At 33.4% G+C, this 24,272-nt stretch overlaps 1 protein-coding gene across 3 annotated transcripts in view; it reads right to left on the bottom strand.

The window, feature by feature from the left end:
• Nucleotides 1–24,272, bottom strand: part of LOC145297537 (paired box protein Pax-7-like) — a 405,080-nt gene that overhangs the window by 129,104 nt on the left and 251,704 nt on the right. The window contains exon 1 of one of the 3 annotated variants that reach the window (XM_080143516.1): nucleotides 1,745–1,900. The exons of the other annotated variants lie outside the window; for them this stretch is intronic. Coding sequence (XP_079999642.1) covers nucleotides 1,745–1,790 — 46 coding nt within the window. The 5' untranslated portion in view covers nucleotides 1,791–1,900. Of the gene's footprint in view, nucleotides 1–1,744; nucleotides 1,901–24,272 lie in introns of those variants that run through there. 3 annotated transcript variants of the gene reach the window in all.

Below are 24,272 nucleotides of genomic sequence, written 5' to 3'. Positions count from 1 at the left end.
TGTTGATTTTAGAACACACACACACATTATATATATATATATATATATATATATATATATATATATATATATATATAATAGCGCGAATTAAAGTTCAAATGTCAAAGTAAAGTATCACGTTTCAATTGTGCTCAAACAGAAACGCGCGCCTTTCATATCAAAGAAACAACTGCTGATTTTATATGTCGGTCCTTTCGACTCGTGTGGTAATAAAACTTGTCAATTGCACTTGTGATGTTAGGCTGTGTAAGGTGTTAACTTTGGTTAAAATCGTCTGTCCTTTCTTTCATTCCAATTATTTCGATTATCGATACTTATCAAAGACGTTCTGATACAAAGTCTATATAAGAACACTGCCAGACACTTAATGCACCCTCGTGTGAAATATCATAAAAATTGGCCCAGCCGTTTTCGAGGCGATGGGAAACTCTCTCTCTCTCTCTCTCTCTCTCTCTCACACACACACACACACACACACACACACACACACACACAAAGTGGTCTCAGCAATAACAACAAGTGCAGGTTCTGCCACACAGAAGTAGAGAGTGTGAGCCACCAGACATCCACTTGTAAAGTCCCGTCGGGGGACGGCTATTATATAATGCGATACAATGGAGTATGTAAATATTTCCATTGGAAAATCTGTAAAAATCTGAATATCCAATGTAGTAGCAAATCTGGGGAACATCTACCAGAAAGAACAGTTGGAAATAACTCATATTATCGACTATGACTACAAAATACCTACAGCTACATACCTAGAAAAAGGTGGCTATTAAGCCTGACATAGTGGTATGGGACAAGAAGGAGAATGTAACAACTCTAGTTGAAATAAGCGTCCCTAATGATTGCTGGCCTTAACAGAGCAGAGAGGGGGAAAATAACAAAATATCAAGGACTCATATAAGACACGAAAAGAAACTGGAATCTTAAGAAGGTATTAATCTTACCAGTCATTATAGGAGCAACCAGGCTAATGAAAAAGAATTTCAAAAACTATCTGGCGAATATACCCGGTGAGTCAAGTGCAAAAGAAATACAAACAATAGCACTTAAAGGGACGGTTAGAATCTTAAAAAGATCTCTCGGTTGGAGTAAGTAAACTAATGGGAGAATGTTTAGCATCCGGTAGAATGCCCCATCACCAGGAAAAACAAAGTTCCTTTTATATAGCAGTAGATATCTTCAATATTTTCGTCGGTGTGGGCAATATCGTTACAGAATATGTACGATTACGTGCGTCTCTTTTTCTAGAGCGCCTCCGCTTATCAAGGTCCAGCGGCCATTCGAGGGCGAGTTAAACATCTCAGTGATGATCGGTAACGGTGGAAATTGGGTAGGATTTATGTTATTTAAGAGGGCGGCTCAACAAGAACATGTTTACATTGGGCTAGAAAGCAACCATGTTGTAGTCAGATGGGAAGCAGCCGCGCGATATTGTGCTCCACAGACGGGCAGCTTTAGGAAAGAAATTCATGATCATGGAATTTTTTTTTCAGCCCAGATTAAGGAAAATAGTGGCTGTAGTAAGACGAGTGTTTGTTGCAGACGTTTTACAGAGGGGTAATGCATAGATTGGAGATCAGTCGATCACTTGTCATGAAAACAACGATAAAGTAAACATAGATCCGCAACATTTCCCCTATGAGAAAGTGATATTAAGGCGGAAACAACACACACACACACACACACACACACACACACACACACACACACATATATATATATGGTAAAAACAGACCTTTAATGAGTGAGTGGTTGTCCTCTCTTCGTTGCTGGTAATCCATTTTTACGGGGAATGTTTGACATGGTCTTCATTTTTCGGCCATTACAATTTCTTTGTTTTCGTCTGACGAGAATGTCTCGTTACCCTCTTTCCTCGCCCCCCATCTGTTCTCTCTTCCTTCCCACCCGCCACCCCTTCCTCCGACTCTTCGCGTCGTTTCATTAAAAAAAAAAAAAAATGCAAAATAGCAATCTTTATCTCGATCCTCACACCCAACTACCTGCCTTCTTATCCACCCGTAAAAAAAAGACACTCCTTACAATCGGTAAAAAAAAGAAAAAAGAAAAACAAACAAACAAACAAACAAAAAACAACTAGAAAAGGAAAATACAGAATACATGTACATATAAATATGTTAACTCTAACCAGACACCTATGAGGGCACGGGGCGCTGCCTCCACCCATACAGTTAAAATCTGTGTAGCCCACTCCCACCCAAGCCTGTCCGTACACGGTGTCCGTTTGTGGAGGTCTTTGACGGCACTGGAAGGTTAGGTGCAGACTTAGTCGTGACTTGAAAGTCGTAATTAGATACCGGAGGTGTGACGAAGAATCAAGGCCACTGCTTTAGAACGGTCTTTGTGACAAGTAAGATGTCTCAATTAAAATACATTTAATAATTATGGCTAACCCCCAGAAATTCAAGCTATTTTAAGGGGCCCGGTTTAGGTCATAGGGACTAGTTACATACCAACGAATTTTCGATTAAACTCCAGAATAGCGAGCAAGTCGTGATATCGTAACCAAAAAATGTGTTTGTACAGACGACAGATCGTTTTTTTAAAAATGTTTCTTTTTAAGCAATAACAATATTACTTACTTAACTGCCATGTCGAATATAGTAATATATCCAAACATTACGAAAATCCATCTAGTAGAAAGTTATCTATAATTAAAGGTAATTTTTACGGAAAAATGGAGAAAATTGCATTTTCGTAGATGTTGAAGATTGTAGATTTCGTAGATGTTAAAGACTGTGAAGATTGTAGAAACAGGGGACATAATTCAGAAAGTGAATTTTACATTACATAATACGTTATGACGGCCAATATGTTAAGGCCATACAGATAGACTTTTTTTTCTTTTACTAAAAACAAAATAGCAGTTGCTCTTACTCGATGAATGTTCGTAAGTTTTGGATACATTACTATTTTCCACATGATAATTAAGTAATATTATTTTTGCTTAAAAGGGCATGTTTAAAAACTCGATCTGTTGCCTCTCTTTGTATAAGCACCAAAATATAATAATGGCGAAGTCACTAAATCGCGGTGTGAGTTGATTGTAAGAAAAAAATCCTATATATGCATTATTTATTTATTTATTTATTGTGTGACCTTGGGAACTATTTCGAGTTAAAATCTAGTGAGAAATACGCATTTTGTATTGAGAAATACATGCTTAAACCATGTAAACATTAGGTAATAAATAACAAGTTATCTACTATGGCCGTCGCTTTTGGGCGCATGGCTTATTGATGTAAACAGCGAAACACTGTCATCCGAAAATGAACCGGAAAACAAAAAGAGCAATTTCTTCATTCTTCTAGAAAACGGTACCTAACAGGAATCAATAAGCAACGATTCGCACGTGGATTATAAATAAATGATGACGAAGGTTTCGTGCGTTTTGCTTAAAGTTTTCATTTTCGGAAATTTAAAACATTTTTTTTTTTTTTTTTTGCAAGTATTTGTAAAATATTAAAAAGGCTGACTTGTTTTTAATGTTAAAATTGTGATCATCAGAGTTAAACTAGAAAATCCTCTCTTCTGAAATAGTCACATAATACCAAACAGACATTAAGGCGTTATATACTAGTTGCGAGTGACCGTGTGGTCTATATAAAATATATCGTCATCGTCGTTGAGAACCCAGATTCTTCATCGATGCGAATACAATCGCTCTGACGCCGAAGTTTAGTTTTTATAAGAGTTTCATCAATACTCACAAAGATGTTTAGACCGACAAATGGATAGACAGGTAGATAGCTTGCATCGTTGCACCTGGCTATAATGTGCACAACAGCTCCCATCTCGACTTCTGCTCTTCGGGCAACGGCTACGTTTCGTGTCCGCCTACTCGTCAGGCGAAAAGAGAAAGATTTCCCTTCTTCCGGAATTCACATTACTTCACCAAATTCCGTTAACACAATTCTAACCTCCCATCCGTCAATCAATGCTTGGGGAGGCATATTGTTATTAAAATCCTAGAGATGACTAAAATTTTGATGCTAGCCTTAAATCCATCGTAAACAGCTGTTGCGATAACGCAAAGTGGTTTGATTAAATTAATATATATATATATATATATATATATATATATTCCGAATTCCAGTCGTTGAATCTTTCTCATACTTTTTTTGTGTGAATGACCGCCGACATGGCATTTATAAGTACTTAATTTTCTTCCATTAATGCGTTAATTACCGATGGCCTGGAGGAAAGAATCTAGCCTACGAAGTCAAGGAAGGTTTTGTGGCTGGTTTATAATCTCTCGACTAGCAGCAATTATCATTTTCTACACTGATGGCTTCGTAAACATTAAAGATTAGTGTTCATAGGTAGAAAAATGATTGTTAACCAGTGGGGTTTGTAAAAATTCCACAGCGGCATTTTTGATAAGTAATATATTGCTGCTGGGCGTGAATGGAGACCCCGCGATATTATCGTAGGCCTTTTGTTAAAACTGTAAAAGTATTTATCTAACAGGGTTAATGTAGCATCAGAATATATCTGGTTATTATGGTTTATCTCCAATATCCTTATACGAGTTTGTGATATATTTCCATTGTATGAACGCTCGGCGCGAACGGAAACCCCACAATATAAAAAACACCATCTTTAGACAGAACAGATACGACTCTTGAATCATAGCCAGAAGACAAAGAATGTATATTTTAGTTTCACGTACGCCCAAAAGCGACATCATTTTTATTTTTTATTTTTGCATTTTTTGTGATTGGGCGGTCCTATTCATTAAAAAAGAGGATGGAAGGTTATACCATATTACGAATATTAAATTAGCGTATCTATATACGAATAATTTAATGTTCGTAGTATGTTATCACCTTCTGTCCTCTTTTTAATAAATAGGATCTCCCGATCGGATGATTTATAACCTGGAAAGTGTGAGATACATACTACGTTAAAGGCACTACGGTATTAATGTAGATATGTTTTTTTAAAATTTATCTATTTATTATATTCATTTATACACGCACACGCACACGCATACACACGCGACCGTAATAGAGGTCAGTGTACCCAATGATACAGGGCTTAACAGAGTTGAGAGGGAAAAGATAACAAAGTATCAAGGACTTATGTATGATATGAAACGAAATTGGAAATTAAAAGACGTTTCAATTATACCAGTCATCATAGGAGCAACTGGGCTTATGAAAAAGAAGTTTAAAAAGTACATAGCAAGCATACCCGGTGAACCAAGTGCAAGTGAAATACAAACGATTGCACTGAAAGGGGCGGCTAGAATCCTGAAAAGATCTCTTGGTTGGACTCACTAAAATAGGGGTAAATGTCAGACATCTGGTTGGATGTCCCATCCCCTAGAAGAAAAAGTTTAAGAAAAATGAAAAAAAAAAAAGAGAGAAACACACACACACACACACACACACACACACACACACACACACACACACACACATATATAAGTGTGTGTAATGCGGTTGGATGCATGGCTGACTAGTGATAAGAAAAGTGAAATATTTAAAAACCATTTCGTTTCGTTAGTCACAGGTGTGATTTCGTTTTATTAAGCTCGTATGCATAGCTTTACATTTATTCATATTTTTATTTACTTCTACTTTTCTACAAAGTCCCACTTATTTTCGATGGGAGGGGGCGGGATTTTCGGTTCTATTTATTTACTTAGTGCTTTTTTTTTTTTTTTTTTTTTTTGCAAGTCATACATCTAACCATCTGTAACGGCGGAGGGGGGGGGGCGTAAATGTTAACATCCACCGCTTGTTAGAAAGATATCTAAAGATGGCGGACAGCAAAGGTATTATGTTGAAGCCGAGCAACCATCATAGCAAGACGAAGACAGACTTGATTCAACCGAAGTTTGAAAACAACACATGTTGTAGTCTGTGTGAAACGTGTGTAGTGTCTTTTTTAATATTACCGTTAAAAGTTTTAATCGTCGCGAATGTCAAAGTTTGCAATGAACATAGAATAATAAGCCCCCCTGAATTCACAGTTCTCTTCGTACACGTCCAGTAGGTCTGCTTAGTGCTTTCACTCCTATGTCTTTCCATCCTCGTTGACACTTCATGACTATTTAGTGACACCAGTCGTATTAGTAGTAATGGTAGTAGTGGTGGAATAATGATAGTAGAATAGTAGTAGTAGTAGTAGTAGTAGTAGTAGAATAGTTGTAATAATAATAGTAGTAGTTTCGTTTCCTTTGAGTATTTTAAAGTTCTTATATATTTTTGTTTTTATAATTACAACCATTTATTCATTTTTATCTTGTCATCATCATTTTTGTTGTATTTACTGCTGTTGTGATTGTTGTTGTTATTATTATTATTATTGTTATTATTATTATTATTATTATTATTATTATTATTATTGTTATTATTGGCTCACAAGGAGCTTTCATATAGACCACAAAGGATCTCTCCTTGAAAACAACCTGTGGTGTTCCCTGGAAGCTGGGTGCCAACAAGTCTTCCCAGCTTTTCAGTACTCTCCACCTCTTGATATCATTTGCAAATGAATTTGCATTATCGCAACAGCCGCTCACTATTTCTCGCTAGCAGTTCTCTTCACATTTGTCCAGCGGAGGTCTGGTCAGTGCTCTCTCTTTGGTCTTTCCATCCTACTTAAACTTTCTCGGCTCTTTGGCATTATTATTTTGGGGGTGGGGCGTTGATTGGGTAATTATACTATTATAGGTACGACTTCTACTATTATCATCATTATTATAATCATCATCATCATTTATATTATCATTATTATTATTGTTATTATTATTACTATTATTATTACTATAATCATTATTATCATTATCATTATTATCATTATTATTTTTTATTATTATTATCATTATTATTATAATTTTATCATTATCATTATTTTTATTATTATCATTATTATTATCATTATTATTATTATAATTATTATCATTCTTATTATAATTATTATTTTTATTATTATCACTATTATTATTATTATTATTATCATTATTATTATACTTATTATAATTAATAATATCATTATTATTATTATTATTATTATTATTATGACTATTATTATTGATTATTATTATTACTATTATTATTATAATTATTATTATCATTATTATCACTATAATTACTATTTTATTAAAATTATTAATATTATTATAATTATCATCATAATTATTATTATATTATTATATTATTATCATTATTATTGTTATAAATTATTATTATTATTACTATTATTATTAATTATTATTATTATTATTACTATTATTATTATAATAATTATTATTAGTATCATTATTATTATCATTATTATTATCATTATTATTACCATTATTACTATTTTTATTATTATTATTATATTGTTATTATCATTATTATCATTATTATATTGTTATTATCATTATTATTATCATTACCATTATTATTATCATTATTATTGTTATTATTCAAGTTGCCTATTTTCCTTGGTCCTGGATATGACCTTAAACTATATCCGATGATGAAGCCTCAGCTTGCGGGCTTTGGGGAGTGTGGAGTCACCCTTCAGTTGCCATTGCTCCCATGTCCACCTTGACCCAGAGTCGTAGTACCTGTTAGGGTCCCAACTATGGGTTAAATAGAAACTGACTTGAAAAAAAAAAATATTCTGTTAAAAAAAAATGTTCTTCAAAATAACTGGATTCAGCATTAAATAACTTGGAAAGGGTTGATATGCCATAAAACAAAAACAGCCAACCAACTATTTTCCTTATGTCGCCATCTTTCATTTTCTTATTTCGATTTCCTCTTTTCTTTATAAAAAAAAAAAATGTTCCAATTCATTCATTCCGCATCTTGTTTTTCTTTCCCTCTTCTTTCCTTCTTATCTCGCCCTACAATCTAATGCAAAAATAGATACATAATAGCTCTACTGGAATGTTCTTCCCGGTGTTGGCTATAGTGTGTCTGTGTCATATTTATCAGTTTTTTGTGTGTTTAAAAAATTATTCTTACTCTCTTATTCCTGTAATCATAGAAAACCACAGAAAGGTGTAAAGCAATTTTAATCAGGAATCAGGATCGAGTTCTTATTAAGTCATACAAAAAAAAAACTTAAGTAAAAACATATTCATAGTTTAGATAAATAAAAACAACATCAGATATGCTGATTAGGCATTAAATAACCCAACAGAGGTTGATGTGCCATGAAACAAAACAAAAATATAGAGCCAGTACACATGAGTACTTCAACTATTAGTTTGAGAATAAAGTTCTTTAATTTTGATTTCAAATGACGTATTTTCAAATGAGTTTTCGTTAAAATACTTTTTACTTTAGATATCATTTTAAACAACGTTTTTCACTCTATCTAATCGTTTTAATTACAATCCCTTCCGGGTCCCTGCTTCCCCAACTGTATTAACATGCACAAGTTCAAGTGTAACGTGAACCGACATCTTGCTGCCCAACTCCCTACATAGTACCCCTTTAGCTTATGCCCTGACAGTAGCCCCCTACATCAAAGTGGCAACGTGCCTTGTTTGAGGCGAAAATATATTTTTAAAAAATCGTTTTAAAACAATTATGTCTTCTTTTCAGAACGTCGAATACAAGATAAAAAAAAGCCAATTCGCATAATTTTCTTAGTTCAACAAGCTAGGCTGAAAAGCTGATGAAACAGCTTGCGATATCAACGAAGCCTTTGGCCCATTTACCGCTACTGAACACACAGTACAATGGTGGTTTAAGAAATTTCCTGGTGGCGACGAGAGTCTTAACGATGATGAGCGTAGTGATTGGCCATCGGATGTTGACCATGATCAATTAAGAGCCTTAGTTGAAGCCAATCAACGCAAACTGTTCGCAAACTTGCTTCTGAATTAGCCGTAACGTATACGACGATTTCCAACCACTTGAGAGAGACTGAAAGGACAATAAACATGGTAAATGGATGCCTCACGAATTGAACGAAAAAAAAACAAAAACAAAAAAAACGCCATTATGAAGTGTCATCTTCCTTTCTTTTACGCAACCAGAACGACCCGTTTCTCGACTGGGTTGCGATTTGCAATGAAAAGTGGGTTCTTTATGACAACCGGCGACGCTCAGCTCAGTGGCTAGACGCCGACAAAGCTCCACGACACTTCCCAAAGCCAGAGTTACACCATAAGACGGTCACGCTGACTGTAAAGTGGTCTGCGACCGGTCTCATACATTACAGTTTTTTTTAACCATTACGGCGGTGAAGTACTGTCAACAGATGGATGGAATGCATCAGTAACTCCAACAAAAATACCCAGCATTAGTCAACAAGTAAGGCCCAATTCTCCTCCACAACAATTCTCAAGAGTACATGGCTAAACCGACACTATCGAATTGATCGAATTGGGCTATGAAACTACCTCATCCGCCATACTTTCTCGGTCTCTTACTTAACGACTACCACTTTTTTGCAGCATCTCGACAATTTTCTCCGTGAGAAATGCTTCAAAAACCTAAGCGTTATCAAAAGCACCTTCAACTACTTTATCGCCACCAGAACGCAAGATTTTTACGTTACTGGCATAAATACACTTATTTTGTGTTGGCAAAAGTGTGTTGATTCTGACGGTATTTATTTCGATCAATAAATTTTTGTTTGAGCCGAGATATATTAATCTGGATTTAAAGGTTCAAAATCGCAGGAACTTTATTGCCACCCTGATTGTATTACTATAAACTATATAATTAATTTCAAGTATAATTTCGGTAAAAAAGAAAAATGTTATGGTACAAGCGCGTATTTACTCAGATAAATTACTTTCTGCTTTGAAAGTGACACGTACTAAACCATCTAGCCTATACTGAAGCCAGAATTTTTTTCCGGCCATATCATCTATTGGATCCGTGTGTGAAGTTTTAATTTAATTTATTAAATGCGAACATTTTCTATTTTCGTACTATATTACGTAACCATTCATTAATTTTTTTCTCCATTTATTTAATTTTGTTTATTATATCTATAAAGTATACCTTCTGTATGAATTATTTCTCTAAATAAATACATTTAATTTACGTTAACGTTTGTGTTCCTTGATAGAAGGGCTGGTTGAGTTTGAATAAATTTGAATAAATTTATATTGAAATTTATAAATATATTTCAGTATGTTTTTCTTTTTTTTTTTTGTCATGTTGTTCGAAATATATTTATAAATTCCACACAAAATAAATATATGTTTTTTTTTTTGTTTTTTTTTGTAATAATGTTTTGGCTTCAAACGTATCTAATGCGTATTTATTTTATTCAAACTCAATCACGCACCGTTCCGACATTTGAAAAGACTACCGTAAAAACAACAAACGGACTTCTACTTATTCTATGCTCCAACAACAACATAGCAAAAAAAAAAAAAAAAAGAAAGAAAGAAAGAAAGGCGTAATGATAAAGTGTATCTTCGAAATATACTTATAAATTTCAATATGAATTCCAAAGAATTTTATTTTGTAATAATGCGTTGTTTTGGCTTCAAATGTATCTAATATGTATCAATTTATTTTACATTTAATGTATTTTACTTTATATTTATAGAACAAAATTTCTGTAAATAAGCATATATGAATAAAAAATAATCAGTCTTCAGATATTTTTATTGTGCTCACATATATTTTGTCGGCGTCTTCAGATCAGGCTATAGTGTTGGCTACTTTCAAAGCAGGAAGTTTTTTTTTGTCTGGTTAAATATGCGCTTGAACCGAAGTTATACGTTGTGTCGTCATTCTATATAGATATAATGAGTGTATTAGACTTGAGGCCACTAGGTGGCGTCCTTACTTGCACCGTCTGTGATATATAAGTAACTAAATGGACGTTGTCACCTTGCTAATTTCATTGAAGATCAAGTTTTTAATTCATTTTTCAAAGTAGGTGACTCAAAAAGGTAATTGCTATAACAGACAGAGATAATAGACCAAAACTACCACACAGTGCATAAACGTTTCTGCATTTATTAAGACTTGCACTTGTTTATGAAAAACAAAAATAAAGAAACGCCTTTATCGTGTACCTACTTGTCACTGCATGAAGATGTAATATTCCAAAAATCACAAAAATTGATCAAGTAGAGTTATTTTTATTTAAGAAAATTAAATTTTACGATTTTTAGAGATTAAGTATTTTTTTAGCAGCCATTGATGGTCAGTTGTTTCTGAAAAGGTTGTTAAGGGTGGGGTAACCAAAGATGAATTTGGAATTCAATCAAATTTAGTGACTGGTTTCTCGCGTACCGAGCAAGTCATAAAATTTGATTTTTTTTAAAATTAAATAAAATTACTTGATCAAATAACCTGATTTTCGGAGTGTGTCATCTTCGTTCTGTGACCGGCACGTATATCATACAGGCTTTTCTGTATTTTTTTTTAATTTAAAGTTGTCATTGTAAGTGCAAGTCTTGATAAGTATCAACATGCCATTCGTTTGCAGCAGTTCTGCTGAATTTGGTGAGCCACACCATTTTGGTCCTGGATATGACCTTAAACTATATCCAGTGGTGAGGCCCCAGCTTGCGGGCTTTGGGGAATGTGGAGCCACCCTTTAATTACCATTGTTGTCAGGCCCACTCTGACCCGGAGTGGTAGTACCTGTTAGGGCCCCAACTATAGGTTACATAGAAACCGACTTGAAAACAACAAATATATTCTATTAAAAAGTTTTTCTTTAAAATCTTTTAATTCGGCATTAAATAACCCGAAAAGGGTTGATATTACCGTAAAACAAAAACAACCAACCAACCAACCAACATCATAATTGAAACAAGAGAATTCAGGGTTATAAATCTACAAAACGCGAGAAGAGCTATCCAGGGATTACCCGTCATACAGCGGCAGCTCGTGGCTTATGGTTTTGGGTGGGATTGTTTCAGAACTCACACCTGACACTCCCTGTACCTCTACATTCACCCAAGTATGGAGTATTATGGCCACATATAGCCTGCTGCATCCATCACTAGCTTCTCCTTCTTAGACAGGTTAAAAAAAAAAAGTCTGGAATTTAATAGGTTCTGCACTGTCAGCCAGGCCTGAACCTCTGTCGCATCGCTAAAACGTTGTACTTTGTATTTTATTTACAAATACTTTAATGAAATGCGTTCCGACGAACTCGTAGCACTGGCTCCTCCTCGACGTAAACAACAAGACTAGCAGCAAAATCCCACTCTTTTACTATAGAGCTCCCCCACATACTGGAATGCCTACTACGCTAATAATTTCTTCCTACGAACTACTACACTTAGGAATTTCCTCCCTGCTTCCTGTTTCTCTGACTGTATTCACATATAAAAATTTCAATGTAATGTGAACAGACATCTCGTTACTCAATGGTCATTAATTCATAGTAGCCCTTTAGGCGCTTCTACACTATTAGGGCAAAATTTCAGAAATCGTAATACTGAATTTCACTTGAAAACAATCGTATCTACGTATTCCTCGTATTTTTAAAATGATTATGTCCAAAAATTACGAAAATCGATAAAGTAGAAAATTATTATTAAAGAAAATAAAAAATAGAATTTGATGAAAATGATCGTAAGACACATGAGTTCAAAAGGAAGGTAATTTTCCGTTTCGATTTAAACAAGATGGCCACAATTTTTCACCTGCTGACATGATTAAAGTTGTTTTGTCTAATAAATCAGTAATATTCAGTTAATTTCGACTGCATAATTTGGAAGCTATCATTGTAATTTATTAGAATTGACAAAAAAATCAGTAGAAACCATTAGTTTTGTTATCTGAAAACTCCATTTATCGACTAAAACATTGCGTCCTAATAATGTAGAAGTTTCGAATGAATTTGAATAATAAAACAAAACAAACAAACAAACAAAAAAACCTAGGAAATTCGAATAAATATTAATGTAGAATTATACAACATTTTTGCAATATTGCATGGTGAACTTCCGACCATGTTGTTGACAGTCTATAACAAATGTTATGCTAACGTTCTAGTGTTGCATTGTTGAATATAAATATAAAATTTCAGTTGCACTTTTGAATTTTACAGACGTATATTTCTTATAACAACTGCTTCATGCTAGAGTTTATAAAAACAATAATTTCTTTACTATAAATGCCATTTGGTGACAAGGCTTACAAAGTGACGAGCGAGATGAGATTTTGTGGATAGGACGTGTTGGCTTTTGCGAACGCCGCCGAAAATCTTCAAGGTTCGGTCGTTCGACTCTCTCTCTCTCTCTCTCTCTCTCTCTCTCTCTCTCTCTCTCTCTCACACACACTGTTTCTCTTATATTGACATCTATTATATAAATCTCACCTGTCTGTTTAAATGTATGTATGTATGTATGTATGCATAAAATATTGACAGAGGCGACGGATTTTCATAAGATCGGTACCGTTTTTTAAGCTCGACCCTTCGGACGACAAATCTCGAAAAACTGGCTAAAAACATTAATTCCTTTACCCTCAACTGGGCATTTTCTACAAGGAGGGTCGGTTTTTTTTTTTTTTGCGTTGCCATTTTTGCAAATCATTGTATCGGTTGGAATGACTTTACTAATTTCAACGTTCCGAACTTTCGGTCGCGTCATGGAGTAGGGGTAAGACGTCAGGTTTTCTTTCACTTTCTATTTCACCTTTGCGTCATGGGTTCGAGCCTGCCAGTTACTACTTTTTTTTTTCTCAACACACACCTATAAACATCCGGACACCGTCGGGCATCCAGGCTAGTTCTTTATAAATTGAAATCCGATTGTTCTAGTGCTTTACGTTTTTAGCAATTCCAATCCAGGTTAAAATATAAACGTAACATGCGGTCGCAGTCGAGATTGAATTCATTACACGAGCTTGTAGTGTAATTCAAATCTTGTCCGTAGCTGAATACTTGATGCTTTGCCAGGGCTATCAAGAGTATTTTATCATGACGTCATCACTAGATGGGTTGCCTACCACGGCTTAAGAGATCCCATCTACCCTCGAGAGAAGGATAGACCATGCCAGTTTCCCAACCTGGAATTTTACCTCGAGGTACATACATCGCCTCGCCTTCCCAAATGTTCCCCATCTAGTATTGGCCAGGCTTAATGTTGCTTAACTTCGGTGACCTGGTGAGAACTAGTGTGTCAATGTGATTGTGCTGTATATACGGCTAAAATATAGGCCGTCCAATTTTTTTTTTTTTTACGTTTTACCAAGACATTCCAAATACCAATAAAAAATGTCGATTAATTCTTTTGTTTTATTGAAGTTACATCAGCAATCATATTTAACATCTGGCTTTGCTCGGATCCTAAATTTGCGTGTGCGCAATACACCCGATGTTTTCGGCATTTACCGTCACCTATACAACACTAGCAACTCCATATTATTAGCATGTTGGAATTTCCTCCTTGCTCGACATGCCTACATTTAAATGTGATCCGAACACATATTTTGCTGCCGAACTCCCCACTCAGATTGCCAATTATAAATCTGTTTCCTTAGTAGCCTTTTTCGCTCCAGTGACAATATTTCTAGTTTAGTGTGAATTAAAACAAACATAAACTCCATAGCAAGTAGGTATTTACTTCCTTCCCACTGCAGTAAGATGTGACATAAGGTCGGAAGATGGAGCAAGTCAAGATAGCGGCCCTAAAAGAGGCGTACTCTGACCATTTAAAAATTGCCTTGGTAGCCCAGTCGGCATACCCCCGTAGAGGCGCCTATGGCAATAAGCAATACACTTACCCCCATCCCGGAAAAAATGTGAGCCAACGACCTGGGAGCATGGACTTCCTCGCACTACCCAGAACAACATATCAGGGCGAAAGATGCAAGGTCATTCACTACTAAAAAATGGCTAAGACTGTCGGACTGTGTCGAGGACGTATTTCCGACTGGCGTGAATATAACCTACTCAAGTTATACAAGGTGATATTACGACTAAGTTTTTTAAAGTATTATGTGCACCCGTTGACTTCAAACTGACTCCACTCTTTATAACTATCTAACAAATATGTGTTAATTTGTTAATCTATTGCGAGCACTTGGATACAGAGTGCGTCGTGTTACGTGAGTGTTGTCCCTTTTGTCAATATGATATGATCATAGCATTTAGGTTTCTTTTTTTTTTTTCACTGGTAATTTTAAATAGAAACACTTTCCTTCTTTTCTTTTCATAGTTTGAACATCTAACGTAAGAATGTTATCTGACCGGATTTTCAAAGTCAGACACAGATAACAAACCCGTATGACGTATCAATACTTTAGTCCGTTTCGAAGTAATCTCTTCTGGCTGCAATGCACTTGTTGTGCCGTTCCTACAACTCCTGGAAGATTCCATAGAAGTCCTCTTGTATGAGCATGTCAATGATTCGTCGTGACTTCTTTAATCTTCTCAATAGTTTCATAACAACAGCCTCTAAGGTTTTTCTTGAGCTTAGGAAATAACCAAAAGTCACAGGGATCAGGGTTTGCACTATGGCGAGGGTGAGGAACTGTCTTGATGGCCACCTTAGTAAAATAATCTGTGATAAGGATGGAGAGGTGGACTTCACTCCTGGTACAAACTTCGTGCAAATTTTCCGTAGTTTCAAAAAAAAAAAAACTATCTAGTTATTACTCGGCTGACGCCGGATTATTGCATTTGTGCTTAGATTGATTGCCCACTTATTCTTTTCCCCAAAGAGGCCTCAACTTTTTCTTAAAAAAGCCTGATAACGATATTTTTGTTTTAAATATTAACAATTATTTTTAAACATGCGCACACATTTGCTTCGAAGTTACTGATAATTACTACCAGTCGAGAGATTCGAACCTTAGTCACAAAGTCACCCTTGACTTCGTAGACCGGTATTCTATATCCGGGCTAAACGTAAACAAAGTTAAGACAAAAACGAATCAGAGTGTAGAAAACCTCACCAGATTTCTACTCGGAAAAAAAAAAAAAAAAAAAAAGAGAGAGAAAAAGAAAGTCTGACACAGGATCCTTTTTTCTTCGCATCTGTCGCTCCGAAACCGAAAACCGAATCTAATGTGATTCACTGCAAACAATAACAACTCAAAGAAAGTACAAAACTCGACGTAAAATCTAATGAAAACACAATTATCGTAGCGTACAATAAAGCACTTTAGAAGCTTTAGTTATCGTCGACTCGTCGGCCAATCAATTACGTCTCAAGTAGAAAACACGTCGAAAATCATTAATCTTCCTCATTCTGTCTCGCTATACATGTCTCCGCTCTCTCTCTGGTCCTTCTGTTTCACACACACACTCACTCACTCTCTCTCTCTCTCTCTCTCACCACTCTGTCTCTATCTTTCTCCCTCTCTCTGTCTGTCTCTATCTTCCCCCCTCTCTCTCTAGGTATATATATATATATATATATATATATATATATATATATATATATATATATATATATATATATATATACTATTATAGAAAGGAACTTTGTTTGTTTGTGTGCTTGTGTATGTATATGTATGTATGTGTGTATGTATATGTGTGAGTTTGTTCCCTATAGACTCGAAAAGGGCTGCGCCGATTTTCGCGGAATGACATACGATGGTACTTTGGTTGTTAATGTGCATTTAAACACACACACACTATATATATACAGTTGTATCGCTGCGATTAAACCTAGCACTTCTCCAAGCCGGGGATTGAAACTACAACCATATATATATATATATATATATATATATATATATATATATATATATATATATATATATATATATATATATATATATATATATATATATATATATATATATATACTAGACTAGACTAACCGTGACCCATTCGGTCAGTATGTTATATTGGCTAAGGAATTCATGTATGAGCGTGACACTTGTGACGTAAAGAAATAGTTTGTTTTTTGACATAACAGAAACATTTCTATGAAAGTATATTAAAATGAAAAAAGAATATAGATAGATTTCTATGAGTCGTTCTGTTTATTATAATTGATTATTTAAAAAAAAAATTTACAGTTACTAAATTATAAGTAGTTGGCCATACTTATAAGTAAATGTGCACTATACAGATACCATAATACTTATTATAGTTAAATTCAAATTTTGATATATCTGGGTTTTTTTTTACATCGTTCATTTCTATATTGCGTTTAAGTTATTTTAAACCCCACTTTTCCCATGTTAAATAATAATTTCGAAATAATAACGTTGATATTTCAGCGTCCCAATTGTTCTTTTGTTTTTTGTTTATTTTCAACCCAGTCTTCCCATGTTAAATAATAATTTCGAAATAATAATGTTAATATTTCAGCGTCCCAATTGTACTTTTATTTTTATTTTTTTCGCGTTGAAATTATCCAAATAAACAATTGTTAATACTGTCTGCTTTTTTTTTTACATCGTTCATTTCTGTATTACGTTTAAGTTATTTTAAACCCCACTCTTCCCATGTTAAATAATAATTTCGAAATAATAACGTTAATATTTCAGTGCGCAGGTCAAGCGCGCATGCGCAACCGGATGTCGTAAACCGGAAAGTGGGTTACATACATTGTTACAAGGTCATTCGAGTTTTATAATATATATATATATATATATATATATATATATATATATATATATATATATATATATATGCACAAATGATTAATAAAACATGTTAAAAGACATCTTGAAAAAGAGTTAAAAACATATTTAATTTTAAAAAGGAAGCACAAGATAAGTGGATAGTTCTTAATCCGCGGAGTTTCGAAGAAATACTCTCCTTCTCATCAGAGGGCAGGAATTAGCAAAATGCGGGAGCGGATTTTGCATGTAAAAGTATTTAATGAAACTACAAGTAAGTCACAGATCTTACTTGGTTAAAAAAAGGGGTGAGGTAAGGGGAATAGGAGGTAAAAGAAAAATGATAAAAAGATTTCACATGAATGGATAGTCCGGTGAAGGGTAAAAAATCCAAGAATATATATATATATATATATATATATATATATATATATATATATATATATATATATATATATATACTAGCACTAGCTGGTAGCCTGGCGTTGCTCGGTCGTACAATACGCTTAAATATGATATTTTAATTTATGCAGATTGCTTCTGTATTATTAAAGAATCACTCCTCTATTGAATATTATTTATTACGAAGAATAATTTGCCCGCTGGACTAATTCGCAAAAAAAAAAAAAAAAAAAAAGAATGAATAAATAAAAAAAAAATAAAAAGTAAAAAAAAAAAAAAAAGAATGAATAAATAAAAAATAAATAAAAAGTAAAAAAAAATAATGATGATGTCGTTCATCAAATTCAGTCTGTGTTTGTTTACAATATCATGTCAGCTGATATTTGGGCTTGACGATGAATACCCTGAAAAAGTCACTTCTAGTTAATGTTTAATTAAAAAATATGCAATCGAATAGATGACTTGCGGCGATTTTAAATGGTACCTCTTCCTTTATCGTAAATTGAGCTCATTAATAAGAAAAAAAATAAAATAAAATGGGGTAGGTACACCCGACCTTGAACAGGGGATCATTCTGTAGCCGAATGCTTTACAATTGAGCTATATCTCCAGATGTCAATAATTCTATATATTTTTTTTAAATAAATGATTAGCTAAGATGTTATTAGCTCCCTTGCCGGTGTAACGTAAAATATTCCCCTGTAAACATTCTTCTTTTTTATCTATATGAAAGTATTTTTTAGGATCGGATTTGTTTGATTTTTGGCACTTGTTGGATGAATTTTTGTACAAAACATATCTAAGAACACTGCCAGACATATAAATTACCTTTGTGTTAAATTTGCAAAAGATAGGCTCAGCCGTTTCAGAACCTATGAGGAAGGAACTCACACACAAAGTGATATATATATATATATATATATATATATATATATATATATATATATATATATATATTTGAGGTTGCTATTTTTCAAAGGTAAGGTAACTAGTGAAATATACCGAGGTTTATACAAGAGTGCTCAATACCGGGGTAGAGCAAGTTAAATTTTTAAATTGTCATTACATAAGCAGTAATGTGTTGCTACACAGTCATGAGTATGCTTCGGTCTTCTATGCTCATGTGTAGCAACACATTACTGCTTATGTAAAGACAAACTGAAAGTGTATATATATATATATATATATATATATATATATATATATATATATATAAGAACAAATAGTTAATAAAACATGTTAAAAACACTCTGAAAAAGAGTTTAAAACATTTAATTTTAAAAAGGAAGCACTAGTAGATTACTTTATAAATGTAAATTCTTTAATATTTATAATATACTTTAGTTTTGCCATCTTAGATTATTTTGGTAAACTTAACTGTAATTCTTATTATATATATATATATATATATATATATATATATATATATATATATATATATATATATATATATTGGTCTTTATGATAGAAGAATTGGATTCATGCCTTTCATACACATTTATTAGTGCAATTAACGTGAGAACCTTAACGAAATTTGAACACGGGATGCCACGCCAGTAATCTACCCCAGTAACTATGACGCCATTTTTAGATGACCTTATTTTAAAAACTATTTGCACTGAAACCAGGTTAGAGAAATAAAGAAAGACAAGTAGAGATAATGAGTCGCGGCTCTTCGATTAAATATTAAATTGAATATTGTTTCATGTACTTTTTGGCATGAAACCTGAGTTTTGTAAAACAATTCGTCCTCTCTTATTTCACGGAAGAATTCCATTATCTTCCGCACAGTTTTGCATTAATGACTGTGTATGAATAGTATGAATTCAATACTCTAATCTATAATAAAGCACAGTGTGTATATCTACTTATATATAAAAATGCACTGTGTGAAAGTTCGTTCCCTATATACTCGGAAATTATTTAGCCGTTTTTTTTTTATTTCACACAAATGTAATGCATGTGTCCGGCAGTGTTCTTAAATAGGTTTTGTATCGAAATGTCTTCGATATGTATAAAAAAATTGATAATCGAAAAACTCAGATTATGAAAAAGGAACAGTCCCAATTTGACAGAATTTGACACTCTGATAACACCTAACATCACAAGTGCGTTTGAAAAGTTTTATCATCCCACAAGTAGAAAGTCTCGATATATGAAATCAACAGTAGGTTTTTTCATAAGAGAAGTACGTGTTCGAAATGAATGTTTCTGTTTAGAACACAAATGAACTATGATACTTGACCTTTGCATTTTAAATTTTAATTAAATCCATTATATATAAAATAAGTTTATCAAATTAACAGTAGGTTCTCTACAGTGCAATGTAAATTCCAGTATAATGTGAACTAAATCACTGCGAGGATGCATGTAAAGCTTCCCCCTCCTGGTACACTGTGGTGGGTCCCTAACTAGAGCAGGTAATAAATCAATTTGATTGAAAAATGGGATATTCCAATGACTTCGATTGCAATAAAAGTAAAAGTGTGAAACATTTTTTGATTATCATTCAACGCCGGGTCTCCTTGCTAGTATATATATATATATATATATATATATATATATATATATATATATATATATATATATATATATATATATCGTATAATATATATATATATATATCGTATAATACATATATATATATATCGTATAATACATATATATCGTATAATATATATATATATATATCGTATAATATATATATATATATCGTATAATATATATATATATCGTATAATATATATATATATCGTATAATATATATATATATATATATACACATATATATATGTCTGTTTATTATACAAACATTATTTGTGATTCCACTGAAACATGTATGCACATATGTAACCAATAATTTTTGTATAATAAACAGACTATATACCAGCTCTGTCCTCCACTGAGCACTCTTTAATCATCACGCGGGTTTAATTGGATTTACATCTAGGAAACCAATCTACACACACACACACACACACACACACACACACACACACACACACACACACACACACACACACATATATATATGAGCAAACAGTTAATAAAACATGTTAAAAAACACTTTGAAAAAGAGTTAAAAACATATTTAATCTGAAAAGGAAACACTTGATAACTGGATAGTCCTTAATCCGCGGAGTTTCGAAGAAATACTTTCCTTCTCATCAGAGGGTAGGAAGTAGCAAAATGCCGAATCGGGTTTTGCATGCAGAAGTATTTGATGAAACAACAAGTCAAAGATCTTACTTGAAAACAAAAAAAGTGAAGCAGAGGGAATATGGTGAAGAAAAAGGTGATTACACATGAATGGATAGTCAGGTGGAAGATAAAAAATCCAGTGACGGTAAAATCCAAATGTATAACTTCAAGAAAGTTAAAAGAATTCCATTTGTACAAGTAAAATCCAAGGAAATCCCGTAATTGGAGAAAGATGGTCCATAATAATCCAAAGGCAGAAATCCATGGAATAATTCACAAAAATGTGTACAAGGAAAAAAGAAAAGATTCCAATAATATTAATAAAAGAAAAATAAGATATGCTTTTCACTCTACTTCCGAGACATAAATATAAATAAGAAAGATCAGGGAAGAGAAAGAGGAGAGAAAAAAATGATGATAAAGTTAAATATAAAAAAATATAAAATAAAGGGAAACAAATGTCATATATATATATATATATATATATATATATATATATATATATATATATATATATATATAAAACAGATAATGAGAGATGACAGTGGTGATTACTGACATGAACTGACAACTGAATGTACAAGCACTTTCACTTTTAGTGTTGGCAACCTTCACGTGGTCCCTCTTCTAAGTACCTAATGTCTTTTTTTGGGAGAATTAAAACTTAGCAAGATATCGCGAAAACCATTGCCAACAACAGAATAATTTGGTTCATACGAAATGAATGGACACAGCTATTTACATTTCTACCGTTTTTTGATAACACTATATAAAACCCAATTGTCCTCAACTCTATAATAAATAGCAATGTACATTTACTTGTAACTATATAATCTCCCGTCACACAAAAGTCTCTCCAACTAAAAAAGAAAAAGAAAACGCAAATCTATTTTCATCACCTTTTCCTTCTTTGTTTCTTTTCTTTCAACATCGTTATTGTAGTAAAAAATTAAAAAAAAATGAAAATAATTCAAGGTTCGTGCATTAAAATTTTTTAAATCATCAGAAATGATTTACGTTTTTTTTTTTATTTTTATTTTTCTTTCAAGTCACAATAGTTCAGTTCTATCTTACTTAAATGAAAAGAAAATATTAGAAATATTTACATTGGGAAGCAAATAGCAAGACAGACAAATCTCGGCATCTGAAATGTATTTGGAAAGAACTCCACCGTTTTAAATAATATGTCAACGATAATTATTCATTCTGAACAGCTGTTCTTAAAACTAAGTTTTTTTATATATATTTAGATAGACAGACAGACAGACAGACAGACAGACAGACAGATAGATAGATAGATAGATAGATATAATGAAATTTAAGATGAGATGAAATAAACTTGGTAAATATGAATTTATTCGTCAGTTCAATAAGGAACCACATCAAATAGAAAGATGTGTTATCAATGCTATTTATATCCAAGCATTTCGAAGCCGAGTGCTTCTCATCAGAATAGGAGAAAAGGGCGATGTTACAGATATAGAGAAATGCGACATCTAGCTGATGATATACATTAGGGCAGACAGGTAAAATAAAAATTAAACATAGAAGAGAGATTAATGAAGATTACAATATAAGGATGAAGGAAAAACAAAACAAAAAGTAATGAGATGAAATGGTCATTATGTGATTAATTTTTTTTTAGAATGGAGGGGAACGATGGGGGTGGCTGAAATGGGATGAAATTTAATAGAATAATGCATGGGTTTAGGGAAACTGAGTATATAAAAACGGAGAGAACTTAACATACGATAATGAAAAAATATAATAATAATAATAATAATAATAATAATAATAATAATAATAATAATAATAATAATAATAATGGATGCGAAAAGGACATATAAACCGAGAAACTGAATCTCTAATAACTGCAGCACAAATAACTCGATAAGAACCAACCATATCAAAGTAAGGATCGATAAAACACAAGGAAACAGCAAATGCAGACTCCGTGGACAAAGAGACGAAACGATAAACCATATAGTAAGTGAATGCAGCAAACTGGTCCAAAAGGAATACAAAAACAGGCATGACCAAGTGGGGAGGGCGGTGCCTTGGGAATTGTGCAAACGGCTGCATTTTGAGCGTACAGATAAATGGCACAAGCATAAACCCGCAACAGCACTCGAAAATGAGAACCACAAAATCATATGGGACATGGACATACAGACGGACAAACCCATCCAAACAAGAAGACCAGATGTCGTAATAATTAACAAGAAAGAGAAATCCTGTCAAATCGTAGACTTTGCTGTCCCAGCTGACCACAGGGTGAGTATGAAAGAAAAGGAGAAACGAAGCAAATACACAGAGCTAGCCAGAGAGTTAAAAGGGATTTGGATGATGAAGAAAATCAAAATAGTACCGATAATAGTAGGAGCACTAGGAAAAATTCCGAAAACTTGGAAAAAAGAATGGCAGAAATTGGAATCAGAGGAATAACTGCAAAAATACAACGACTAACGATAATGAAAACGGCTGAAATATTAAGGAAACTTCTTGAATGCGGAGAATAACGCAAGACAATATAACGAAGAAGTGTTACAGGGAATGAAGAACACCGAAGCTGCAGAACTACATGTTCTACACCCCCATCATGCATCCCCTCCATTGTTTCATCACCGTTACCCCCAATAGAAAAGTGATACCAAAGAGCCGAGAAGGGTCAAAAAGGATGGAAAGACTGAGGAGGAAGCACAGGCCACACCTCCGCTGGACAAGCGCGAAAAGAAGTGGGATCTTGGGGAGGCTTAGTGCCACTCAAATTCCAGTATAAACCAATGGCCACTGTCAGCGAGAAATCAATGGTAAGAGGCTATTGCGATGATGCAAATCTATTTGCAAATGCTATCGAAGGAGATGCAGAGAACTGGACGTCTGGGGAGACTTGTTATCACTCAGCTTCCAGAGAACACATCAGGTCTGCAATCAGATCGTTTGTTGACTTGTGTGAAAGCTCCATGTGAGATAATAATAATAATAATAATAATAATAATAATAAGAAGAAGAAGAAGAAGAAGAAGAAGAACAATAATACTAATAATACGTCATAGTAAATAGAGGGATAGGGATGAAACAAAATGTCGACACATCAGCCATAAAAACATAATTTTCATTTTGTTTTTTCCTACATGTCCGATACTTAATAACCCTTCTTTCTATTTGATATTT

This window comes from Euprymna scolopes, chromosome 2 (assembly GCF_053919585.1).
Source record: "Euprymna scolopes isolate OS-2025 chromosome 2, ASM5391958v1, whole genome shotgun sequence".
Lineage (NCBI taxonomy): Eukaryota > Metazoa > Mollusca > Cephalopoda > Sepiida > Sepiolidae > Euprymna > Euprymna scolopes.
The sequence above is the reverse complement of the archived record's forward strand: the minus strand, read 5'-3'. Positions and strand labels throughout refer to the sequence as shown.